General features: G+C 41.0%; 2 protein-coding genes across 9 annotated transcripts in view; both read right to left on the bottom strand.

Moving 5' to 3' along the window:
• TFG (trafficking from ER to golgi regulator) overlaps nucleotides 1-1,610 on the bottom strand; it is a 31,961-nt gene extending 30,351 nt beyond the window's left edge. For 2 of the 8 annotated variants that reach the window (XM_081137886.1, XM_081137891.1), the window contains exon 1: nucleotides 1,260-1,463. The gene's annotated coding sequence lies outside the window, so the exon portion shown is untranslated. Of the gene's footprint in view, nucleotides 1-1,259 lie in introns of all 8 variants that reach the window. The other 6 variants (XM_081137888.1, XM_081137893.1, XM_081137887.1 and 3 more) reach the window with 6 other exon arrangements.
• Nucleotides 1,611-14,329: 12,719 nt separating this feature from the next.
• ADGRG7 (adhesion G protein-coupled receptor G7) overlaps nucleotides 14,330-21,095 on the bottom strand; it is a gene marked incomplete at both ends in the record, with an annotated part of 46,335 nt that continues 39,569 nt past the window's right edge. Inside the window, 3 exons of the mRNA XM_081137997.1 lie at nucleotides 14,330-14,587; nucleotides 16,454-16,610; nucleotides 18,558-18,716. Coding sequence (XP_080994123.1) covers nucleotides 14,330-14,587; nucleotides 16,454-16,610; nucleotides 18,558-18,716 — 574 coding nt within the window. The remainder of the gene's footprint in view (nucleotides 14,588-16,453; nucleotides 16,611-18,557; nucleotides 18,717-21,095) is intronic.

Below are 21,095 nucleotides of genomic sequence, written 5' to 3'. Positions count from 1 at the left end.
TTCACTTATTCCTTAGTGTTTCCCACCGACTGTAAACTCCCTGTGGCCAGGAACCAGTGCTTCTTCCCAAAGGCTGTCCCCAGTTTGTGCAGTCACCTACTTAAGGCATGCACAAATATCACAGAACTAAGGGTACTCTAGAATTTTTCCCTTCTAGGGGAAATCCCATCCCCACATTTTTTGTGTTTAACAGTATAATTTAGGTCCTTTTTCTCTACCTGATATGATATGAACTAGTGCCCTGGACTGCTGGTGAGATCCTTGCAGCATTTTCTTGTCTCATCTTGTCCTTGTCCCACTCCCTCTTAAGTCCAGAAATGACACAGCCACTACCTTATGAAACCTCCCAACAGGAACACTGTTCTCAGCACTAGAGAAAAAAGTGACAAGCCCAAGGATATATAAGAAGACTGCCTCTTGAACCAGGATCCAGGTTCAGCGGCCAAACCTCCAACTCCACTAACCCTACGGGTAGGGCTCTGCTCAAGTTCAGAGCCGCATGGTTAGGCCAGTCCAGAGGGTAGCGATTTCCTTTAAGAAATCCTAAGCAAAATCAACCTTTGATTATTCCAAAGACTCCAAGGAGCCTCCAATTCTGCCTGACGATGATAAAGATTCCCACTACGAGCCCTGTGACCTTACGCAAGTACTTCTGGAAGCCTCACTTTCATCATACGCAAAATGGGGATCCTTATGATTAAGTAAGATCATGTATCTAAAGGACTTTGTACAGTGCCTAGCAAAGTAAACTCTTAAAAGTTAGCTACCATCCTCACTACAAAACTGGGTTGGGCCTTCAGACGGCGCTCGATGAAGCACTGACACAGCCAAGCAAACAGGTTCCTCTTACATGACCCCAACCAACTTATTCCCATAGACGCCATTCTCCGCCCTTCCAAAGAAGCCCCTCTCCAAAGAAGCCCCTCGGGCGGTTAGGCGCTCGACCACCCCGGGCCTCCCACAGCACCTCTCCTCTCCCGGGGCAGTCCGACCCCAAGGGGCCAGGCGGAACCCCCCGGCCCCCAGAGACCCGCCTCCCAGCCACCGCCCACCTCTCTCCCCCCGTCTGCGCGGCTTCCCCTCCCCCACGCGAGGCCCGCGCCGGCCTCTCCCCCCTCAGCCTCCAGCCCCTACCCAAGGCCCCTCCGGCCCCACCCGCCCGACGCCCGCGGGTTCGAACGAGGCCCTCCGGGCGCTTCCTGGTCTACCGCCCGCTTTGTCCGAGGACGCCGCCGCGCCCCCGTCTCCAGCGGCCATACCGGCTTGCTGAGGCCGCGCTGCCGCCTCTCCGTGGGACTCCGCTGACCCGACCTGGGCAAGGCCGCGGGGCTCTGGGGCGTCGGGGGTGGCTGCGGTCACGGCCCGCTCCGCGGCTCTCCGCAGCCCCCGCACTTCGCTGGTAGGATTGCGCGGGCGTCGGCCAATCGCACGGACCCACCAAGCCTAGCGTGAGCTCCGGCCCAGTACGTGGCAGGTGGGGGAAGACGAGGGGCGGGAACAAGAAAAAAAAAAAAAATCTGTCCTTTCGCCCCGCCTCACAACGAGCAGGCCGACCCACGACGCATGCGCAGCGGCACGGGCGCGGGGCTGCCGAGGAGAATGTCTGCTTTCGCACTGGCTGACGGAGGAGGGGAAGTCCGAGCTGAACGACGCACGCATGCGCGGGGCCTGACCAGGCACTTCCGGTTTTCCTGACGGCTCCGACGGTCCTTCGCGTCTGTCACCCGTGGGCGGGGCGTGTCGTGCGCTGCTCGGAACTCTTTCTGAGAGGCGGCTGAAAGTGGGCGTTTGTCCACGTTGGCGTTTCGTCGTTGCCTGACCACTGTAGTTCTCCTCGTCATGTCTCTCAAAACCTAGCCTTTTCCCGCCTTTCTTCTACAAACTCATTCATTCATTGTGCGGCCGCCTACGCTTTGCCGAGCGCTGGGCCGGGAAGGCGATGAATCCGTTTGTGAGCCAGGAGCTTCCAGCAGCATTTGTGAGACAGGACGAACCCATGAGTGTGCAAAGGATAAAGGCTGGGAAATTGAGGCTGAGTGTGGAAACCAGAGGAGGCTTTTGAGCACGCCCTACATACTCAACCCCTCTCTCTTACCTAAAACATTTGTTTTGAATAATCGTAATTATGTAAGAAGTGACCAGGCTCAGACTGAACCCTACATGGGGGGGAGGGGAGGTGTGAAATTTGGGGGTGAAGAAGGACTATTTTAAAAGTTGCAAGCAAGTTTGGCCTTTTAAGACAGAGACTAAGCAAAAAGCAATTCGAATTCACCCGGCTCCCAGCTGCTCCCCAGACAGAAGGACAGAGGGTCAGGTGGATTCAGGGTGAGAAGACATGTTCTTTCAGTGCCGTAAGTAGTGTGATCTTTTCGCAGTCATAAGTCTCTGAGGAAAGTCAGTTTGAGAGTGAAATATGTGAGGTTAGAATGCTTTTTGCCTCTGAATTGTATTTTCCAGCTGTGTGTATTGTTCTTTGAGCAATTAATTGCTTGCAGGAACTGGGGAGCAGAGTATTACAGAAGGAGTGGGGGAAAAGTTCTTGATCTTCTCCAAAAGGAGTTCTTTGCTTGTTATTCAGAACTAAGTAATCCAGATTTGGGCAAATGGACTGCTCTCCAATAATAGTATTCTGGTGTCTTTGAGATTCTTAGAGACTGGATAAAAACACACAAATATGGACAGAGATAAAATATTCTCCTAAGGAAGTGAATATTACTCCTCGCAACCTTCCCATAAAGAGGTCAGATCCTAGCGTAGGAGATTAAGGGGATAAATCTTCGCCTGAAATAAGGGGAAAGAATTTCTGCTCCCTAGGCTCCCAAGAAAGAGGCACTCACTTAAGAGCCCTGCCACTGAGGAGAAAGAAAGTGATCCCTGTTACACTGCGCCAGCTGGAGTTAGGAAGAGAGGCACTCATAGGGTGGTCCTATGGTGGGGCTGGGGTTTGTGGACTCTGAAAGCAGCTGTAGGTTCTTTAAGTTATAATTCCCTCACGCTTCATCCCCAAGCAATTAGTGAAGTCTTGTTTAATGTTAAAACCTGTTCCTGCCACCACTGTTCAGACTGAGAGAGGGGGTAGTGATGATTCCTCAGGTCAAAGCAGAAGCAGGAACTGCAGAGGTAAGAAGTGTGAAATGAGAGTAAAGCATTAATTGGAAGCTAGATCCGATGCTCAGGTGACATGGGACGAGAAGGACATCTATGCAGCGTTAAAGCATTTCTCTAGGATTCTCCAAAAATAAACATTTTACATTTTTAAATTAAGACCTTTATTTAAAAATTTGCCTCCTGCTATCCATCTGGAGGTAGGCTTACAATATTGTGTTTGGGAATGACATTGAGGACATTTAGGTTTAGTTTCTATGTCATATAAGAGCACGTATAGAGAAGCACACAAAATTATCATCTGGGTTTTTCAAATTGCCCCCTTTAGGTTATAAACACCTTAACAACCAAAGTCGTATCCTGCCCATTTTCTTGCTTCAGCTTAATACTAAATAATCCACAGAAACTTTGGTGACTTTTCCTATTCTTGATCTTATATAACAATTACATTGTTTAAATTAAGAGCATGATGAACTGCTAGAACTCACTGCACAACCCACGGATTAGAACATTACCAATTGTCCTCCTATGTACTCCTTCCCACATGGTCCCCATGCCTCTCTCCTGAATTTTGTGGTTAGCATTCCCTTGGTTTTGTTGTGTGTGTTTTTAATCTATTTTTTTAATCACATAGATGTATACCTATGGGATACATTCAGTTTTACTTGTTTATAAACATTATATAGGTTGTATATCTATGATTTTCTGGGATATAATATTTGCACTCAATACATCCATGCTGTTACATGCAACTGGAGTTCATTTATTTCATTGCTGAACCGTATGCCTTTGGAGGAGTATACCACAAATTTTTATTTCCAGTTTCTGCTGTGTGCCTCTTGTATATGTCTCTTGTATGAGAGTATCTCTTGTTTATATGCTAACACATGGATTGCTGAATGGTAGATTATGCAAATATTTAGTTGTATAAGATAATGCCAACTCTTGATATCATTAAGACTTTTTATTTGGGGGGACTGTAAATGGTATGTTTTTTAATTGAAAATCATAAAGACTGCATTATAACCTTAACTCTTTGTACCAACACTTGACAATTTAGACACTTAGTTCCTTATGAAGTCTTATGTTACTGTTCCGTATCCTTACTTATAGTTCTGCCTTTGAGTACCTTGTTCGCCACCACCCCACCCCAAGTTGAGGGCAGTGATTATATTCTCTCTATCCCTCCAGTATCTGGCATTGACTGCCGTGTGTGTGATTAGTAAGCATTTAATGAGTATCTGTTGAATCAATAAAATAATTATTACTGTTTCTGTAATGTGCCCACAGTTGTTGATGCTATAGGTCTCCATACTTAGGCTCCCAAAAAGTAAAGGTGATGACTGGTCACAGAGTAATAACTTGAATTGAACCAGTTACCACCATTACCAAAAACATGGTTTCTCTCATGTGGAGACACTGATTTTAGTTACTGCTGCCTTTTGTTAGTGAAGCCCAAAAGGCTAAATTATCATATAATTATTACTTACTAAGCACTCATGGTCACATTTACTGGAATAAGTATCAATTAAGCCATTAAGAAGATTGTTCTAGGAATTCCATACATAATCACACCTTTAAAGCAGTTATAAAACATGTTACCTTTTTTGTGTGTGTGGAGCTTAGAAAGGTACTGAACCAGAGAAAATTGAACTTCATGCTCACCTGGCCCTCTGTGCTATGTCTAGGTGATTTTGGTTTTAAATGAACACCGAGAATAGCCTTGAATCAGAAATATGAAAGCTTGAAACATGTGAAGAAAGGAGAATCAATGTAAAGAAATACCTTTGACCCCATCTGTATCAGGGGGAGAAAAGGCTCTATGTTCAAAGGTTGCTTTCCAAGTTTCACAGACGTCTGAAGAAGGGTTAGAGTTATACTGTGGTTTTGAGAAAGGCAGTCAACTCACTTACCTACCACCCGATCTTTCTCCCTGAAAGTCTGTTTGGCTAGAACTCTTCAAATAGAAGAGAGGAAATCCTAATAATTAAAGAAGGAGATTCTCAGAGTGGACAGGAAATGGAACAAAAAATATGAGCCTCGTAAGCAAGTTGGATGAAACCTGTGTTTCATCATGTTCTCCTTCAGTAGTTAGTATAAATCATTTTGAAAATTTCAGTCATCTCAGCTACCCTCAGGGGAACTAAAGAAAAGATTTAAGTATCTCCTAGGGTGAGAATTGCAAAAGGGAAGTTATGTCCCTCTTGAGAATGAGCTCTTTTGTGGCGACAGTCAGCTAAATAAGGAAAACTCCAAACGGAAGGGGAAACAAAGAAGGGCCACTTGGTCACATCAGCCTTCCTCCACTGGCCAAACATAAAGATCTGTTTGCATAAACAAAAGAAGCTGCCACCTGATGCAGAGTGAATAAAGGAGAAAGTTATGATATTCTTACCGTGTAACTCTGAGTGAGTCATTCTCAGCACCAGCTAGGCGAAACACTTCAGTCTGTCCTAACAGTTGCACATCCTAGACACCCTAAAATGTTTTTGTCATACCATGGGGTTCTATCTCCAACCCCTCTTTAGAGAAATCGCTCCTTGAAGACAGTTCTTCCTAGATTTTGTAATCCTAGAGGCTGGCACCTCCTAAGTATTCAACACATATTTCTTGAATGAAAGAATGAAAACTATGTTTCCCACAATTTTGTAGGGCAAGCCTCCAGAAACAGGGAGCAGCCATAGCTGGTAAGTTCCTAGCTACCAATAGTGTAGGATTTTATCTGTGAGTAATTTGAAATTGTTTACTTTTCTTCATTTATGTCTCCTGGAGACAGTGCTGAGTGTCCTCTGTGCACTCAGAGTTTAGGTTGAAAGACTGATGGCACCAGATGTACAAAAGATTTCACAACTTTTCATTTAATTAGAAGTAGCTTAGTCAACAAACTAATGGTTGCCAAAGGGAAAGGGGTTCAAGGGCTGAACAAAAAAGGTGAAGGGATTAAGTACAAATAGGTAGTTACAAAATAGTTATGGGGATGTAAAGTATAGCATAGGTAATATAGTCAATAATATTGTGCCTGGCCAGTGTGGCTCAGTGGTTGAGCATTGACCTATGATCCAGGAGATCACGATTTGATTCCCAGTCAAGGCACATGCCTGGGTTGTGGGCTGGATCCCCAGTCAGGGATGTGCAGAAGGCAGCCAATCAATGACTCTCTCATCATTGATGTTTCTCTCTCTCTCTCTCTCTCTCCCTCTCCCTTCCTCAATAAAGATATATATTTAAAAAATAAGAATAGTAATATTCTAAGAACTATCCATGGTGCCAGATGGGTACTCAAAATATCAGGGGGGGTCACTTTGTAAACTATATGATCGTCTAACCACTATGCTGTACACCTGAAATACAAAATAATATTAAATGTCAACTGTAATTGAAAAAATAAAAATGCATTAGCTATGGATAAATGAGTCTATATCTCAAAAAAAAAAAAAAAAAGAGTAGCTTTTTGCAGCTCATTTAAGAAACCTAGATGTCAGATTCTAGAAATCATACTTGTCAAATCAAACTCTGGATACTTCGAGGCTCTCAAACCTCTAATCTAACATTTATGCCAATGATCCTTCTTTTGTCCTGCCATATGATTGCGTAATTAAACAAGGCATTCTCAAGAAGCTGCTTCAATGAAGAAAAACGCGCTCATAATAAAAGATGCAAAGTAAAACTAATATGTCATTTTCATGTATTAGTTTGATAAAAATCAAAGTTTCATAACACTTTATGGAAAAGTATATGGCAAAATATACATTCATACTTTGTTGTGGGGGCATAAATTGATACAAACTAAAGGGTGTTGTAATATTTACCAACATCTAAAATACCCAACCCTATATGACCCAGCATTCTATTTCTAGGGTTCTAGAGAAACTCTTGCACATAAGGACACATACTCATTAATGTATTATTTTCAAGTAAAAGACTATAGCTCAATTAAAAGAACATACACACATACAGTTAGATCTCAAAAACATTTTGAGTGAAAAAGTGAGTTTCAGAAAGTTGTGTTATTGTGCAGAAAGGAGTTAACATAGCAGCCTGAAATTGCTATACTTAGGAAGACCTGCTTACAAGGATGGCCCTCAGCTAGTGTCTGGGAACTAGGATTCTGGGAGCATTCCTAACATTCTTTGATAATAATGGTGCACTGTGCCTAAATTGTATAAATAATGTGCTTTATTCTAAGCACCTGCTTGCTTTCTGGGAATCTGGAATTTGGGTACATGCCAGGCAGAGTGTGCATTTCTGACCAGCCCCAAATAAAACACCTGGGCACTGAGTTTCTCATGAGCTTCCCTGGTAGACCACTTTTCACATGTGTAGCCACAATTCATTGCCGGAGGAGCTGAGCACATCCTGTGTGACTGCCCTGGAAAATAACTTTTGGAAGCTTGTGCCTGGTTTCCTCCACACTTCACCCCATGTGACTTTTTTCTCTGCTAATTTTGTTTTATGTTGTTTTGCTTCCATTAATCTTAGTCATGAATATGTCTTTATGCTGAATCCTATAAGTTCCCCTACTGAATTGTTGAACCTGAGAGTGGTTCTGGGGAACACTAAATTAGATCTCTAGATCACTTATGGAAAAAAAGAGAGAGAAGAAAAAAGCACACACATGACTGGATTTCTATGGGTATATAATTCTGTGTATACCTATTTCTTAAAATCTGGAAGGATATACACCAAACTTATTACAGTGGCTGGCTGTGGGGAGAGGAGGAAGGAAGAAGAGAGGAGGGGGCTGGGTTTGGTAGAAATTAGTCAAAGGGAACTTGGCTCTATCTGGCATGCAGTTTTTTATTTATTTTTTCTTTTTAAGGAAAATATACACATGTAATACCTAGGGTGGGAAAAGTATTTTACATTCATTTAAAAATAAATTAAGCCTGCATTTAGAGTCACAAAATTTTAGAGCTGGTAGGGAATTTAGAGTTCACCTAGTCCCACCCATCCCCTACAAAGGTAGAGCCTCAGGCTTATGCCAAGAGGCGAGTGTCCTGCCTCAAGTCACATAACTTGTAGTTGGGACCATAGTTCCCCGTCCAGCATGCTTCCTAGTCTGCAGTTTCTTGGTATGTACTGTGGCCAGAAAAAAATAATCTTTTTTTGTTATTGCAAAAGTTCAGAAGGTCTCAGCTGTTATATGATGCCTTCATAGCAACTTATATCAAAGTTCAGCAAATTATCAATGTCATACTTCCACGTGTAACAAAGCTCTACTGGAAGAAGATAAAAATTGGACTATAGTTCCCTGGGAAAGAGATAGCAGCATTAAATTGTACCACCCTATTTTTTTCTTCTTTGTTAAAAAAAAAAAAGGATATTAAGTAGGATTTTTCAGAAATACGATCAGTATCTTACAAAAAGGACTTATAACCTATTTCTACTTTTTAAAAATTATTCACAAATCAGAACTTTAAAAACTAACTCCAAAATTTATATGTGGTTATTGGTAGTATAAAATAGTACAGCCACTTTGGAAAACTGTTTAGCAATCCTTACAAAGTTAGATATATATATTTACTCTATGACTCAACAATTCTACTCTTAGGTATTTCAAGAGAAAACACATGTCCACACAAAGGCTTATTGGAATAATGTTTATATCAGTTTTATTTATAGTTTTCAAAACTTGGAAATGACCAAATGCTCATAAACTAATGAATATGCAAGTAAAATGTTGTTTTTCCAAACAACTGAATTCTTTTTTTCTTTCTTTTTGAGAACAAGATGACATCTTATTTATTTCTATAACTCATAGCCCCCTATTTTTGAAATTCAATATTAGTTTCAGTTATACAGCACAGTGGTTAGATATTTATATAACTTAGAAAGTGATCCCCCAATAAGTCTAGTACCCACCTGATACCATACATAGTATTATTGACCATATCCTCTATGCTATATTTTACCTTTCCATGACTATTTTGTAACTGCTGATCTGTAGTTCTTAATCTCTTCACATTTTTCACCCTGCTCCCCACCTCCCTCCCCTTTGGCTACCATCAGTTTGTTCTCTGTATCTATGAAGTTGTGTGTTTCTGTTTTGTTTACTTATTAATTTCAAACAACTGAATTCTATTCAGCAATAAAAGGAAGCAAACCATTGATACAATATGGGTGAATCTCAAAAACACTGTGCTGAGTGAAGGAAACCAGACTGACATACTAGAACAGGCAAGACTAATACATGGTAAGAGAAAGATCAGTGGTTGCCTAGGGCTGGGGATCTGGGAAGGGTTTAGCTGGGGAGGAGACTAGGGAACATTATTGGGTGATGGAAATATTCTTAATCTCCTTCGGGGACAGGGGTTGCACAGGTATATACATTCATTAAACTCATCTAATTGTACACTTAAAATGGGTGATTTTATTTCATGTAAATTATTTATCAATAAAGTTAACTTAAAAAGTAATTTAAAAAAGAGGGAGCCTCCTTTGAAAGCAAATAAAACAGAAAACTAACTCCAATAACCAAATTAAGGAAAGCCACTTTACTATTTTTACACGAACAAAACAGTCTTCAGTGACTCATCTGTGATTCTGAAGGTTCTTGTGGTACATTAAGTGTGTGTCTTTCTAGACACATAGTATCACGTAACAGCAAACATCACCATGACTATTTAGCGTGCACTTAGCAAACTGGCAGGCATGGATGTGAATACGCTGCATTTCCAAATGTGACAGCCCTTCTGTTCATTCAAAACAATTTGCCCTCTCATTTGTTACATACCCAGATGGACAATTTCAAGTAGTGTTGGAATAACTGTGTTTTCCCAAGAAATGTTTGTTTGTTTCATTGTTAAGAGATATGTGACTTGTGTGACCATGTTTCCCTATTTATGTTGGGTGTCAGGAAGCTGATGGTCTAATCTGTGGCCCACTCCTAGCAAAACTACCAGGCCATATAACACGCTTCCTGGGTACTAATCTCATCCCTGGCTTCTTTCTTTTTGCTCCTATGATTATTTTCCCTTCCTCTTGATTTTCTTACTTAATCAGTTTTTCAGCAGTGTTATATATTATTTTCAAATACACATTTTAATAGGTTACCTGTATGTAAATGAAGTAATATAGATGATGCACCTATAACACTACTTTGAATCTTTTGTGTGTGTTAAAAAATAATTGCTAATAAAGCTTATTCCTCTCTTCTCTAAGATTTAGTGTTCTAATTTTAAGAAAATGTAAATGGACACAAATAGTCAAAAAACACATCTGAGAAGAAAAAATAACTTGTCATAGAACCTCACCCAACTGCTAAATGATATAATGATGGGTTAGACATGCCATGTGATTCATTCGGTCACACATGATTCATTTGGCCTTGGTTGGCATATTTATGCCCCTATTCTTCATTTTAGAAGTTTCTTACATATTCCTTAAACTGAAATGAAAAATAATCCGCCTGTATGAGGACATATAAACTTAAAAATTGCTAAATGCTGTATAAATCTTTTGATATTTTTAATTAAATGCAGAGCAAGCATTTTATTATATTAAAATGAGGGAAAATATTTTCACCAAATGTAATAGGTAAAGGGCTCATAACTCTAATAGAAGGGAACTCCTGAGAATTTATCTTAAGGAAATAATTAAAAAGAAAGAGAAAGTATATATGTACCAATTTATTCATTTTTACACTATAATATTGAAAATGGAAATGATGTGGATATCCAATAATAAACAACTTAGTAAACTATGCTACATTATACAATCATTAAGTATTACAAGGACTGCATTACTAGGTAATTTTAAGTGAGAATAAGAATAAAATTTCATTTACTATAATTACAGTTCTGCAAAATTCTTATATAGTAAAACAAACAGCATAAGGGAATATGGAAAAACAGACATTGATATGTTTGGTTAGAAATTATCGATTTTGCTTTTTAAAAAATATATACTTTGTGAATACCTTTTAAAATCATTTTTAAAATGGTTAGCACAGTGCTTTAAAAAGATAAATGTAAATATAACCTGCCCCATCCCCAACCCTGCACCTTTGGCCCCAGGGTAGAACATAATCCTAGTGGCTCTGTCCTGGACCTCATCTGACCAGCCAGGTACTAAAAGCCCCAGGGTCACATTAAGGAGGTTCCACAGAGCCAGAGAGCTCCAGTGGTTGACAGGCTGGTACAATCTAATCAGCACTTTTGGCCTGGGTTCCCCATATGTTTGCAAAGAATGCCAAGCTCTTCTGATGAGGCAATGACCAACTGATAGCAATGACCTTGAGAATAATCTCTATTTGTTGGTGACAGAAAAAAAGAAAAAGAGGCAAGATAATCTTTCAAATGGGAAGCATTAGAAAAAAGCAACCCAGACTCTTGCAGTTAAACAGTGAGCTCTGAACTGTCAGTTAAGACCCAGGAAAGGAAATCCAAAGGTCGGGGTGGTTTGTTTCCAAAGAAACAACATGTGCTGCTACAATCAAAGGCTATCAGGCACTGTTATCACACAATATAAATCAGAACCACAAAAGTTGGTCCCAAACCAGTTCTGCAGTAATATGAGTCTTCCTTTCCTGAAATTTTAGTTTTAAATAGGTCACTCTTCTACTTCTACAATATCTATCCTTGCTCCTCAGCTTCCAAGGGAATAAATAATCTCTTGCTTTCCTTACCCACCCAATTCAAACCCTGCTCAGACAAGGATCTAGCAGGTTCATTCAGAGTAAGAGAAATGATTGATGAGTCTGGAAATGGGTGTCTTGCCACAGGTACTTGTATTTTGTCAGGAGATACAGTGGATGCTGCCAGCATCCTATCCTTGGTGTAACTGTCCATGCTGCACTTCAGGATAACCTGTCAACCAAGTCTTCCCCTATTCCTCCACTTCACAGTGGGTATGAGACCCAAACTGGACCAATATTCCCTGAACGCAATACCTGTGGACACATGACCAAGCAAGGTTCTCAGTTCTGAGGTCCAAGCAAGGACCAAGTTCTTAGGTCCTTTGGTCTCCCTGCCTCTGCTGTGCTCCGTATCACAGGGGACTGAGCTCCACAGGTTCGTAGCTCAGCTGGCTTCTGGCTGGCTACAGCCAATGGGAGACACTGATGGGAGGCTGCAAGGCAGGAGGAGGATGGAGATGCCAATGGCCGCTTTCCACCCATGTATACCCAGCTTGAGAATGAAGCCAAACACTGAAGCACAAAGAGCCAAACAAAACAGGGAGATAAAAAGAATCTTGACACATTCTTTGAACTCCTTGCATTTGAACTCTAAACCTAAAATTAACATTATCATATATTGTATGTCCCAAACCAGGACACTCTTGAGAGTAAAAGGAACTGCTAGTAATACTTAAGTCAGGACAACAGGCACAAATTGGGACAGGCCCAGGCAAACCAGAACATATATAGTCACCCTACCAAAAACCAGCTCAGCCTTTGGACTTCACAATTAATTGAGCCATTAAATTCTCTTTGACCCTTAACCTAATTTGTGTTGGATTGCTATCACTAAATGAAAAGATTCCTGACCAATGCATGAGGAAAAGCTTAAGTCAATAGAATTGTGTCCTCGTGGTTGGATTTCAGGGTGGGTACATCAATGTCTGCCTGGTTTAGCCTCCACAATATACACGTGGAGCCAGCACATTTATGGGACACCCATTCTGGGAACCATATATAGAATTCTGGTTTGCTATACTCCAAGAGTGCTGAAAAAGTGCAAAGAAAACTAAAATCATCAAGGGAACACATGTACTCCACACTCAGACTAAATGTGGTTCTTTGGTGATTTTTTTCCCCCCCACACATTTAAAATGGCCCTTACTTAAGGTTTATTTTTACCTGAGTATATATTTCAGGACATAGAGCAGGTCACCCACATCTTATAATTTTCCCTGTGTGCAGCCTCGATCTAGGCCTAGCATTATACCACCACTAAAACACGGACCTCTGCGAACTGCTTTTCTTCTGTATTCTCTCCCTTTACATTTTCCCATTAGCCTGTAAGGTCTCAGTTACCCTACAGACGAAACAGGCTCTTGTTGTCTTGCCTAGGAATCCAACAGTCATTTACAAGCATTTCTATCAAGAACACACGTACTTTAGGGTGTGGTGAGAAGGGTATGCCACAGTTCCCTGACATCTGTTAGCGCCTTAGCTCAGTGTCCTCACAGCAGCTACCAAGTTCATGACAAAACAGAATACAGCAATTGAAAGGCCGGGCATCCTAGGTCCAGGGGGGGTGCTCCCCGCCCCAGTGGAGGCCCGTTTTTCACTTAGGGAGTCATTCATCACTCAAGCGTTTGAAATTTCATGAGCAGTTAGATCTTTTAAAAGCCATAAGGGGTGACCGTGGCCAACGTTTTCATTTTGTGAGTTTCAGTGTCATTTCATCAATGAAAGGGCAAATATATGAAGAAGTGGAAGGAAATATCCGGAGGCTTTAGGAACCGGCTAATATTTCTACGTCTCACTGCCTGTATCTCATAGAGCCAGCTCCTCAGCTCATGAAACATGATTTAAGAAAAAAGAAAAAAAAAATTCCCCTTCCAGAAGTTTAAATTGGTACAAAATTCTTAACTGGAAAGTACAAGCACATACAAATTTTAAATATTCACAGATGGAAAGTATGATACATACAAGCAACTCTTCGCAGTGTTCATCAGAAGTCATTTTGTTCTCGGAGGGGTCAATTTTTCTCGTGTCTTTTGCAGTGAATTACAAATGAATTCATCTAAAAACAAAAAAAAAAAGCCCAGCCGGGCGTGGCTCAGCGGTTGAGCATCGACCTGGGATCCAGGCGATTGGGGTTCGATTCCCAGTCAGGGCACATGGCCGGTTGCGGGCTTGATCAATGACTCTCTCCTCATTGATGTTTCTCTCTCTCTCTCTCCCCCTCTCCTTTCCTCTCTCTGAAATCAATAAAGGTATATTTTTAAAAAAAACTGAATTCACCTAAGGTCCTGCATTTGTATCGAAGTTGGTCACAGGTTTTATGACAGGAGGAGCAACGATGCTCTTGGATTATCTTGAACGCCGGGTGGACTTCTTCGCCTCACTCGGGTAAGCATCTGTTGAAAGCCAGAAAAACTAGCAAACCCACGATCCCTGATGAGAATAAACAGCAGGTTTGACCTGATTTTTAACCTGGAGCAAAACATACTGCGGGAGGCTTCCCGGGCGGCCCGGGTAAGAAAGGAAAGAAACAGGAAAAGCAGCACTCGCCCAGGCTGCGCTCAAAGGGCCGCCGCGGCAGCCGCCGTCGGTCTAGATGCTCGCGTCCGCCTGGTCGTCGGAGACCGACGTGTCCTCCGTGCCCGCGAAGGACTCGAGCAGCCGGAAGCGCTCGTGCAGCGCGGGCAGCGAGCGGAGCATGTCGTACACCCGCGCGCGCAGGCGCAGCGGGGCCGCCGCCGGCCGCAACCGCACCCGGGCCGCGGACGCCGACAGCGACTGCAGGACTCTGGACGCCCTGCTCTGGAAGACTTTTGTCCTGACCGTGTAGAGGATAAAAATCTGCAGCCCCTGTTAGGCGGGATGAAAGCTTAGCGTCAGACGGGCGCGGAGCCAGCGGACGCGTGGTGATTCCGCCTCGCCCCCACCCTCTCTCTCGGCCGCCGACACCCCAACTGGACACCCTGAGTAGCATCGCGAGCTGAGTTGACAGCACTGTGCCCGCGATTATTTCTTGATTTGGACAACGCCCTGGGGCTATACAAGGTAATTATCAATTTAGGGGAAGCTGGGCAAAGAGTACGTGGGAACTCGGCAGCACTGTTTTTTGGTGTGTTTTTGTTTTTTTGCAACTTCTTGTGTTTTAAACTCTTTAAAAAAGAAAAGTTGTTAAAAATAAATACCCATGGAGCCCGGCCGGCGTGGCTCAGCGGTTGAGCATCGATCTAGGATCCAGGGGATCGGGGTTCAATTCCCGGTCGGGGCACATGCCCGGGTTGCGGGCTCGATCCCCAGCAGGGGGCGTGCAGGAGGCAGCTGATCAATGATTCTCTCATCACTGATGTTTCCATCTCTCTCTCTCCCGCTCCCTTTCTCTCTCTGAAATCAATAAAGATATAATAAAAATAAATATCCATGGATGTCTTCCAGATTGGCATCCATATGACCCCTAAGTCTTATAAGAATTTATTTCTAGAATTATATTCCATAACTTTGGGAGACTTCTGGCGCTATGGTAAGATAATCCAAAGACTCTGAGAGTCTGACTAACAGAATCAATACTTATTGGCAAGAGATAGGCCAGTTCGCTGGACAAAGTAGGGGGATTAATCTGATTGTTAACCAGCAGATGGTATCTAACGCAGCTGAAGAAGGCCTTGATGACACAGGAAGTGCGCATGGGGACATGGGTTTCAGAAGGACAAAAATGGTCATTGGCTATTCTGATTGTTTACGGGAGAGAAATTTATTTGGGGGACATGAGAAATCTGGTCTCTAGAAAAGCTCCTCTCTGTGCGGTATTTCATCTGGCTTCTCCAGAATTTAAATTCTAAGTAAAAGATAATACAGGATAGAATTTCTGGTTGTACAATAATTAGGAAAAGACCTAGACTATGGAGAATCCATGAAGACACTATCCTGTGGAAGTCTGTCTCACCACACACACACACACAAAAGTTAACTATGTGATGTGGATTGTTAATTATTTTGATCTTGGTAATCATTCTACAATGTATAGGTATATCAAATCATCACATTGTACACTTTATATATATGCAATTATATTTGTCAGTTATTCTCAATTATTCCTCAGGAAAGTTTTTTAAAAGATAAAATAAATAATCTTATAAAAATTTTAAAAGAGAGAGAAAGAGCCCTGGCCAGGTTGCTCAGTTGGAGCATCATCCCATACATCAAAAGGCCACGGGGTTGATTCCTAGTCGGGGTGCATACGGGAGGCAACCGATTGATGTTTCTCTCACATTGGTGTGTGTCTCTCTCTCTTCCTCACCTCTCCCTCTGAAATCAATAGAAAACAAAATTTTTTAATCCAGCCCACCCCATATGGGTCCAAGTTCCAGCAATAACTGTAATATTGTCTTTTCTGACCACAGTTAGTAGCTGCTGTGAACCTGTAGCATGGGAGAAAAGGAAAGGAAGTGTTTCCCAAGCTATTTGCCTGGCAAAGTCTCTCCTGCTCTGAGAAGAGGGACTAACATGATCCAAACTTAGGGATATTATATTCTATGTACTTTAGCAAAGGAAAGGACATAGTAGTTAAGTCATAAAGAACTTTCTTTTGTCTTCCCTCAAAGGATACTAAAATAGAATCTCTTAAAGGTACTAAGCAATGACCTTCAGGAAGCTTTAAAAGGAGCAAACTTTGGTGCACAGCAATATCACCTCCACTGCATGGTCTGTTACTTTCAGCCATACCTGAGTAGTGTTGAAGAGGCAGAATATGTAGCTGAAGACGACTCTGACGTTATCATTATCGATTAGCATAAAGTATGCCAGAATCCAGGTCATTCCTAAAACGACTGCAATTGATACCGTGCTAAAAATCTTCTTTAGCACTGAAACCTTTTTTGTGCTAGGTAAGAGAAAGCAAGAAAGAAAATATGGTTCATTCAGTTATTTTTCTTATTAATATCATTGTTACCCTACTATTGAGAATATATATTCAGCTGCCCATATATACTGCTCATTTAACAACATTATGCCTCCGGTGGAAAAATGATACTAGACCTATGCCATGCTGGATAGAATCTGATTTGGCAAGCCTTATTAAGAAATACAGTGATAGCTGTATCAGGCATAAACAGTTCCTTCAATACTTACAGTCAATTTCACAAAGAATCAATTCTTTCTTTGGAAGATAATTTTATTTTAGTGATTATTACTATTGGATTGGCCAGTGAGAAACTGTTTTTTGGGGTATCTGGAACCTTCCCATGATGGAGGCTGATAATGGGAATGAAAGGTTATTAAAGTGCAGAGTGATCTTCCCTTGATAGTGGGACAATTACTAATATCTCGCTGGTGAGAAGCAGTCAAGCAGAGGCTTGAAAGCATTTTTTCATCAGAGTTTGCCTTCTCTTATTGCTCTTTGGAACCCTGAGCCCACTATGTTAAGATGCCTGCACCACTTTAATGCAGGATGAGAGACCATGTGGAGAAAAGGTGAGTTTTCCCCACTGAGCAGCTACCACTCAATACCAACCCACCACTGTGTAATACCAGGCAAGAGAGTCACTCTAGATCATCCACCCACATTCAGGCCAGCCCAAACCAGGACAACTACCCAACCAACACTCAAACTTATGACAAATTATAAGCATTTGCCATTCTAAGCCATTAAGTTTTGGGGTGGTTTGTTATGCAGCAAAAGCTAACTGATACATGAAAGATAACTTGTTAAACAATTAAATCATAACATGCTTTTCATTGTAACAAAATTTAGAAATACAAATCTGGTTGATGTCTGAGGCCAAAACGACATTGTTTTGTATAAAGGAAATATAACCTAATTTGCAATTAGATTGAGAATTGCAAGATTTTTCTGCATTTCTAATAAAACGTAGGTTTAAATGATTATCACTGATAATCTTTTCCCATATTTCTCATCAAATGGACTATCATTCATATAGAAAAGATGATACTACTCTTGATTGGTAAGTCACATATGTAAGCTGTCCCACTGATGAGAGTTGTTTTCATCATCTGTTCATACCAAGTGCATTGATTTGGTGACCAGCAAAGCTCATGGATAAGTCTTGTTGGGCTAAGAATTAAACCTGAATTCATAGCTTCATTGGTACTGTGTTTTAACCACTTTTTACTGTGGGAGATGGGTGGTGGGGTGTGGGGAGAGAATATATTTAATATTTTCTGTTCTTTCTCTCCCCCCCTGAAAGCTTTTTCTGTTTATCAGGGATGATAATGAAAATGCTTATTGGGGTCCGAAAGGATATATAAAGGAGAGAAGCAGTCCACATGGGAACTGATGAAGAGAGCACATGCCCCATCTGCGGGGAATGTGGGCTTAATGTTGCCAGATGTTCCTTTTTCTTCCAAGAACAAAAAACACAAAACATTTTTAAGTGAAATATTCCTATTATTATATGTTTACAAGTAAAATATATAAATCCGTTATGTGATTCAAGCAACACATGTAAAACATAGGCTACAGCTACTAGTTTACAAAGTGAAAATACAGTTGCCGTCATCTATTCACAACCCTCTCATTTCTTTATTCAAACCTGATTTAATGAGTATTTGGGAGAAAACGGGTTGAGTTTTTTAGTTGGGCTCATATAGCACAAAAGTATGTTGTGTAATGCAGCAGACCCACACTGTAGTGCTGATGTTGGAAGATGAGAAGACCCACTTTCTTAGACAAAGTTTAAGAGAAACTCTGTCCTGCAAACCGCATGTCCCAGAGCCTGAAAACCCCACTAGGAAGTGTGGCTGTGTGGCGGTGCTGCATCAGGTGCTGGCGAGTCACGCCTGCTGGCTGCCTATTTCCTGGGAATCTTACCTTGTCAGATTCTGGTTATTCTTCCACAGCACTTTGACTATAATGACGATAAGTATAACAACATTGCTGATGAGGATGATGGTCACAGGCAGAATGAAGGACCACAACAATGGACTTTCTATAGAAGAATCACCTCTTCCTGAAATTGCCAGCCAGCAGCTGTGGAGAGAAAAGAAATGATTTCAGAAAGCTAAGAAAGGTATCCATACTGTTTCTCCATGGTGTTGTCATTATTGACGTGCACTCGATGGAGAGAGAGTGTCCCTCTGCGTCCTATATATTTGAGATGACTCAAGAATTCAACCGACTAGAAGAATGAAATGTATTGGTTCTGCCATGTTCCTCTAGGAGACATTATGGGCTAGGGGAAAGAAAATGGGCTTTTGAGTCAGGCAGTCTCATATTCAAATGTCACTCTCAGTCATTAACTAGATGTCTGACTTTAGGCAAGTTATCATTTTATTTTATTTTTGAATATATAGCACATCTAGATGGCTCAAAATTTAAATGGTGCAAACATTCATAGAGAGACAGGATCCCCTCCTACAATTATCCATAGTTGCCTAGTTTCTATCTCCAGTAGTAATCAATGTTTCTTGTGTATTCTTCCAGATTTAGGCTATGCATATACCAGCAAATGTATATTTTTTTCCTGATGTTTAAGCAAATGGTAACATATGATACTTCCATACCTTACTTAACAACATATCTTGGAGATCTTTCCGTATCAGAATATAAAGACACACCTCATTATTTTTTAGAGCTACATATTATTCCATTGTTTTGCTATACCATAAATTATTTAAACAGTCTCTTATTAATTGGTATTTTTAAAATTCAATGTTTAAAAATATTTGAGTAGTTATTTAAGCTCATTGCATTAGTTTTTGTTTTGTTTTGTTGTTGCTATTTGTGGTAGTAGTTTGGTGGTGTTTCCTTCTCATCTGCGAGGTGTAGTAATCATCTCCTGGCATTGTTGTAAGAATTAATTCATTCATTTAATAAGTACTTAAAGAGTATGTTATATGCCAGACACCATTCTAGATCCCGAGATATTAGCAATAAACAAAAAAAACCAAAATCCTTTTTTTAGTGAATTTATTCTAGTGCAGAGAAATTGGTAAAACTAACAAATAAATAAAATATATATCCTGTCAGATGGTGACAAGTGCTGTGGAGATAAATAAAGCAGGTAATGTGGGTATTTATTACTGCGTGTGGGCATAGTTCATTTAATACAATGGTCAGGAAAAGCCTTATGGGGAAAAAGTCATACTCGGGGAAAGATCTGAAGTAGATGAGGGGGAAAGGAATTTCAGGCAGAGGAAACAGCAAGTGCAGAGGCCTTGAGTTGAGGGCTTATGGAACAGCAAAGAGGCTACAGCGGCTAGAACAGAGTAAGTAGATGGGATTAGTGAAAAGATGTATATTATGTCAGGGTTTTATAGGTTATTGTATGCACTCTTGGCAAGAAAGAGAAACTTGATATAATATCTTGAGTTTTAAAAGTATTAGTCCAGCTAGATGCAAAGATAAGAGAAAGACATATGCAAAGGTAGAAAATCCGCCAAGAGTTTATTGCAATAATCTGGTGGCTTGGAACAGGAGAAGTGATTTTAAGAACTAGTATGGTTCCAACTAATTCAAAAGAATATATGCACCCCTATGTTCATTGCAGCATTATTTACAATAGCCAAGATTTGGAAGCAGCCCAAGTGATCATCAGTAGATGAGTAAAAATCTGTGGTACATCTACACAGTGGAACATTATTCAGCTACAAAAAAGAACAAAATCTTACCCTTTGCAACAGCACGGATGGATCTGGAGAACATTATACTAAGTGAAATAAGCCAGTCAGAGAAAGACAAATACCATATGATTTCATTCATATGTGGAATCTAATGAACAAAATAAACTAGCAAACAAAATAGAAACAGACTCATAGATAGAGAATAGACCAAAAGCTGTCAGAGGGGAGGGAGGTTGTGGGGCTGGGTGAAAAAGGTGAAGGGATTACGCAGAAAGGACCTCATAGACATAGATAATAGCATGGGGGGAAGGAGGGTTGGGAGAGGCAGAAGAGGGTATAAGGGGAATAAATGGTAATGGAAGGAGACTTGACTTGGGGTGGTAAACACACCATGCAATATACAGATGATGTATTATAGAACTGTACACCTAAAACCTATATAATTTTATTAACCAATGTCACTCCAATAAATTCAATAAAAAAAAAAGAAAAAAGAAATAGTCTGGTTCCAGGTATAAGTAAAGCAAAATGATTTATCTTATTGAAAGGTTTTTATGTGAGATGTAAGAGACTTAAGGATGACTCCAGAGTCTTTGGCTGAGCTCCTGGAGGAATGGAATCATTAACTGACATAGGGAAGGTAATGGGAAGAGCAAGTTTGGGAGGGAAGACCAGGAGATGTCTTATTAGACAGCAAGTGGAGGTGTCAAGTAGGCATTTGGGTATTAATGTGAGAAGCTCTGGCATATATTTGGCATTCAATTAATGTATGTTTTCTTCCCATGTA

This window comes from Miniopterus schreibersii, assembly GCF_964146895.1.
Source record: "Miniopterus schreibersii genome assembly, chromosome: 5".
NCBI classification, from domain to species: domain Eukaryota; kingdom Metazoa; phylum Chordata; class Mammalia; order Chiroptera; family Miniopteridae; genus Miniopterus; species Miniopterus schreibersii.
Note: the sequence above shows the minus strand (reverse complement) of the source record. Positions and strands in the feature narration are given on the sequence as shown.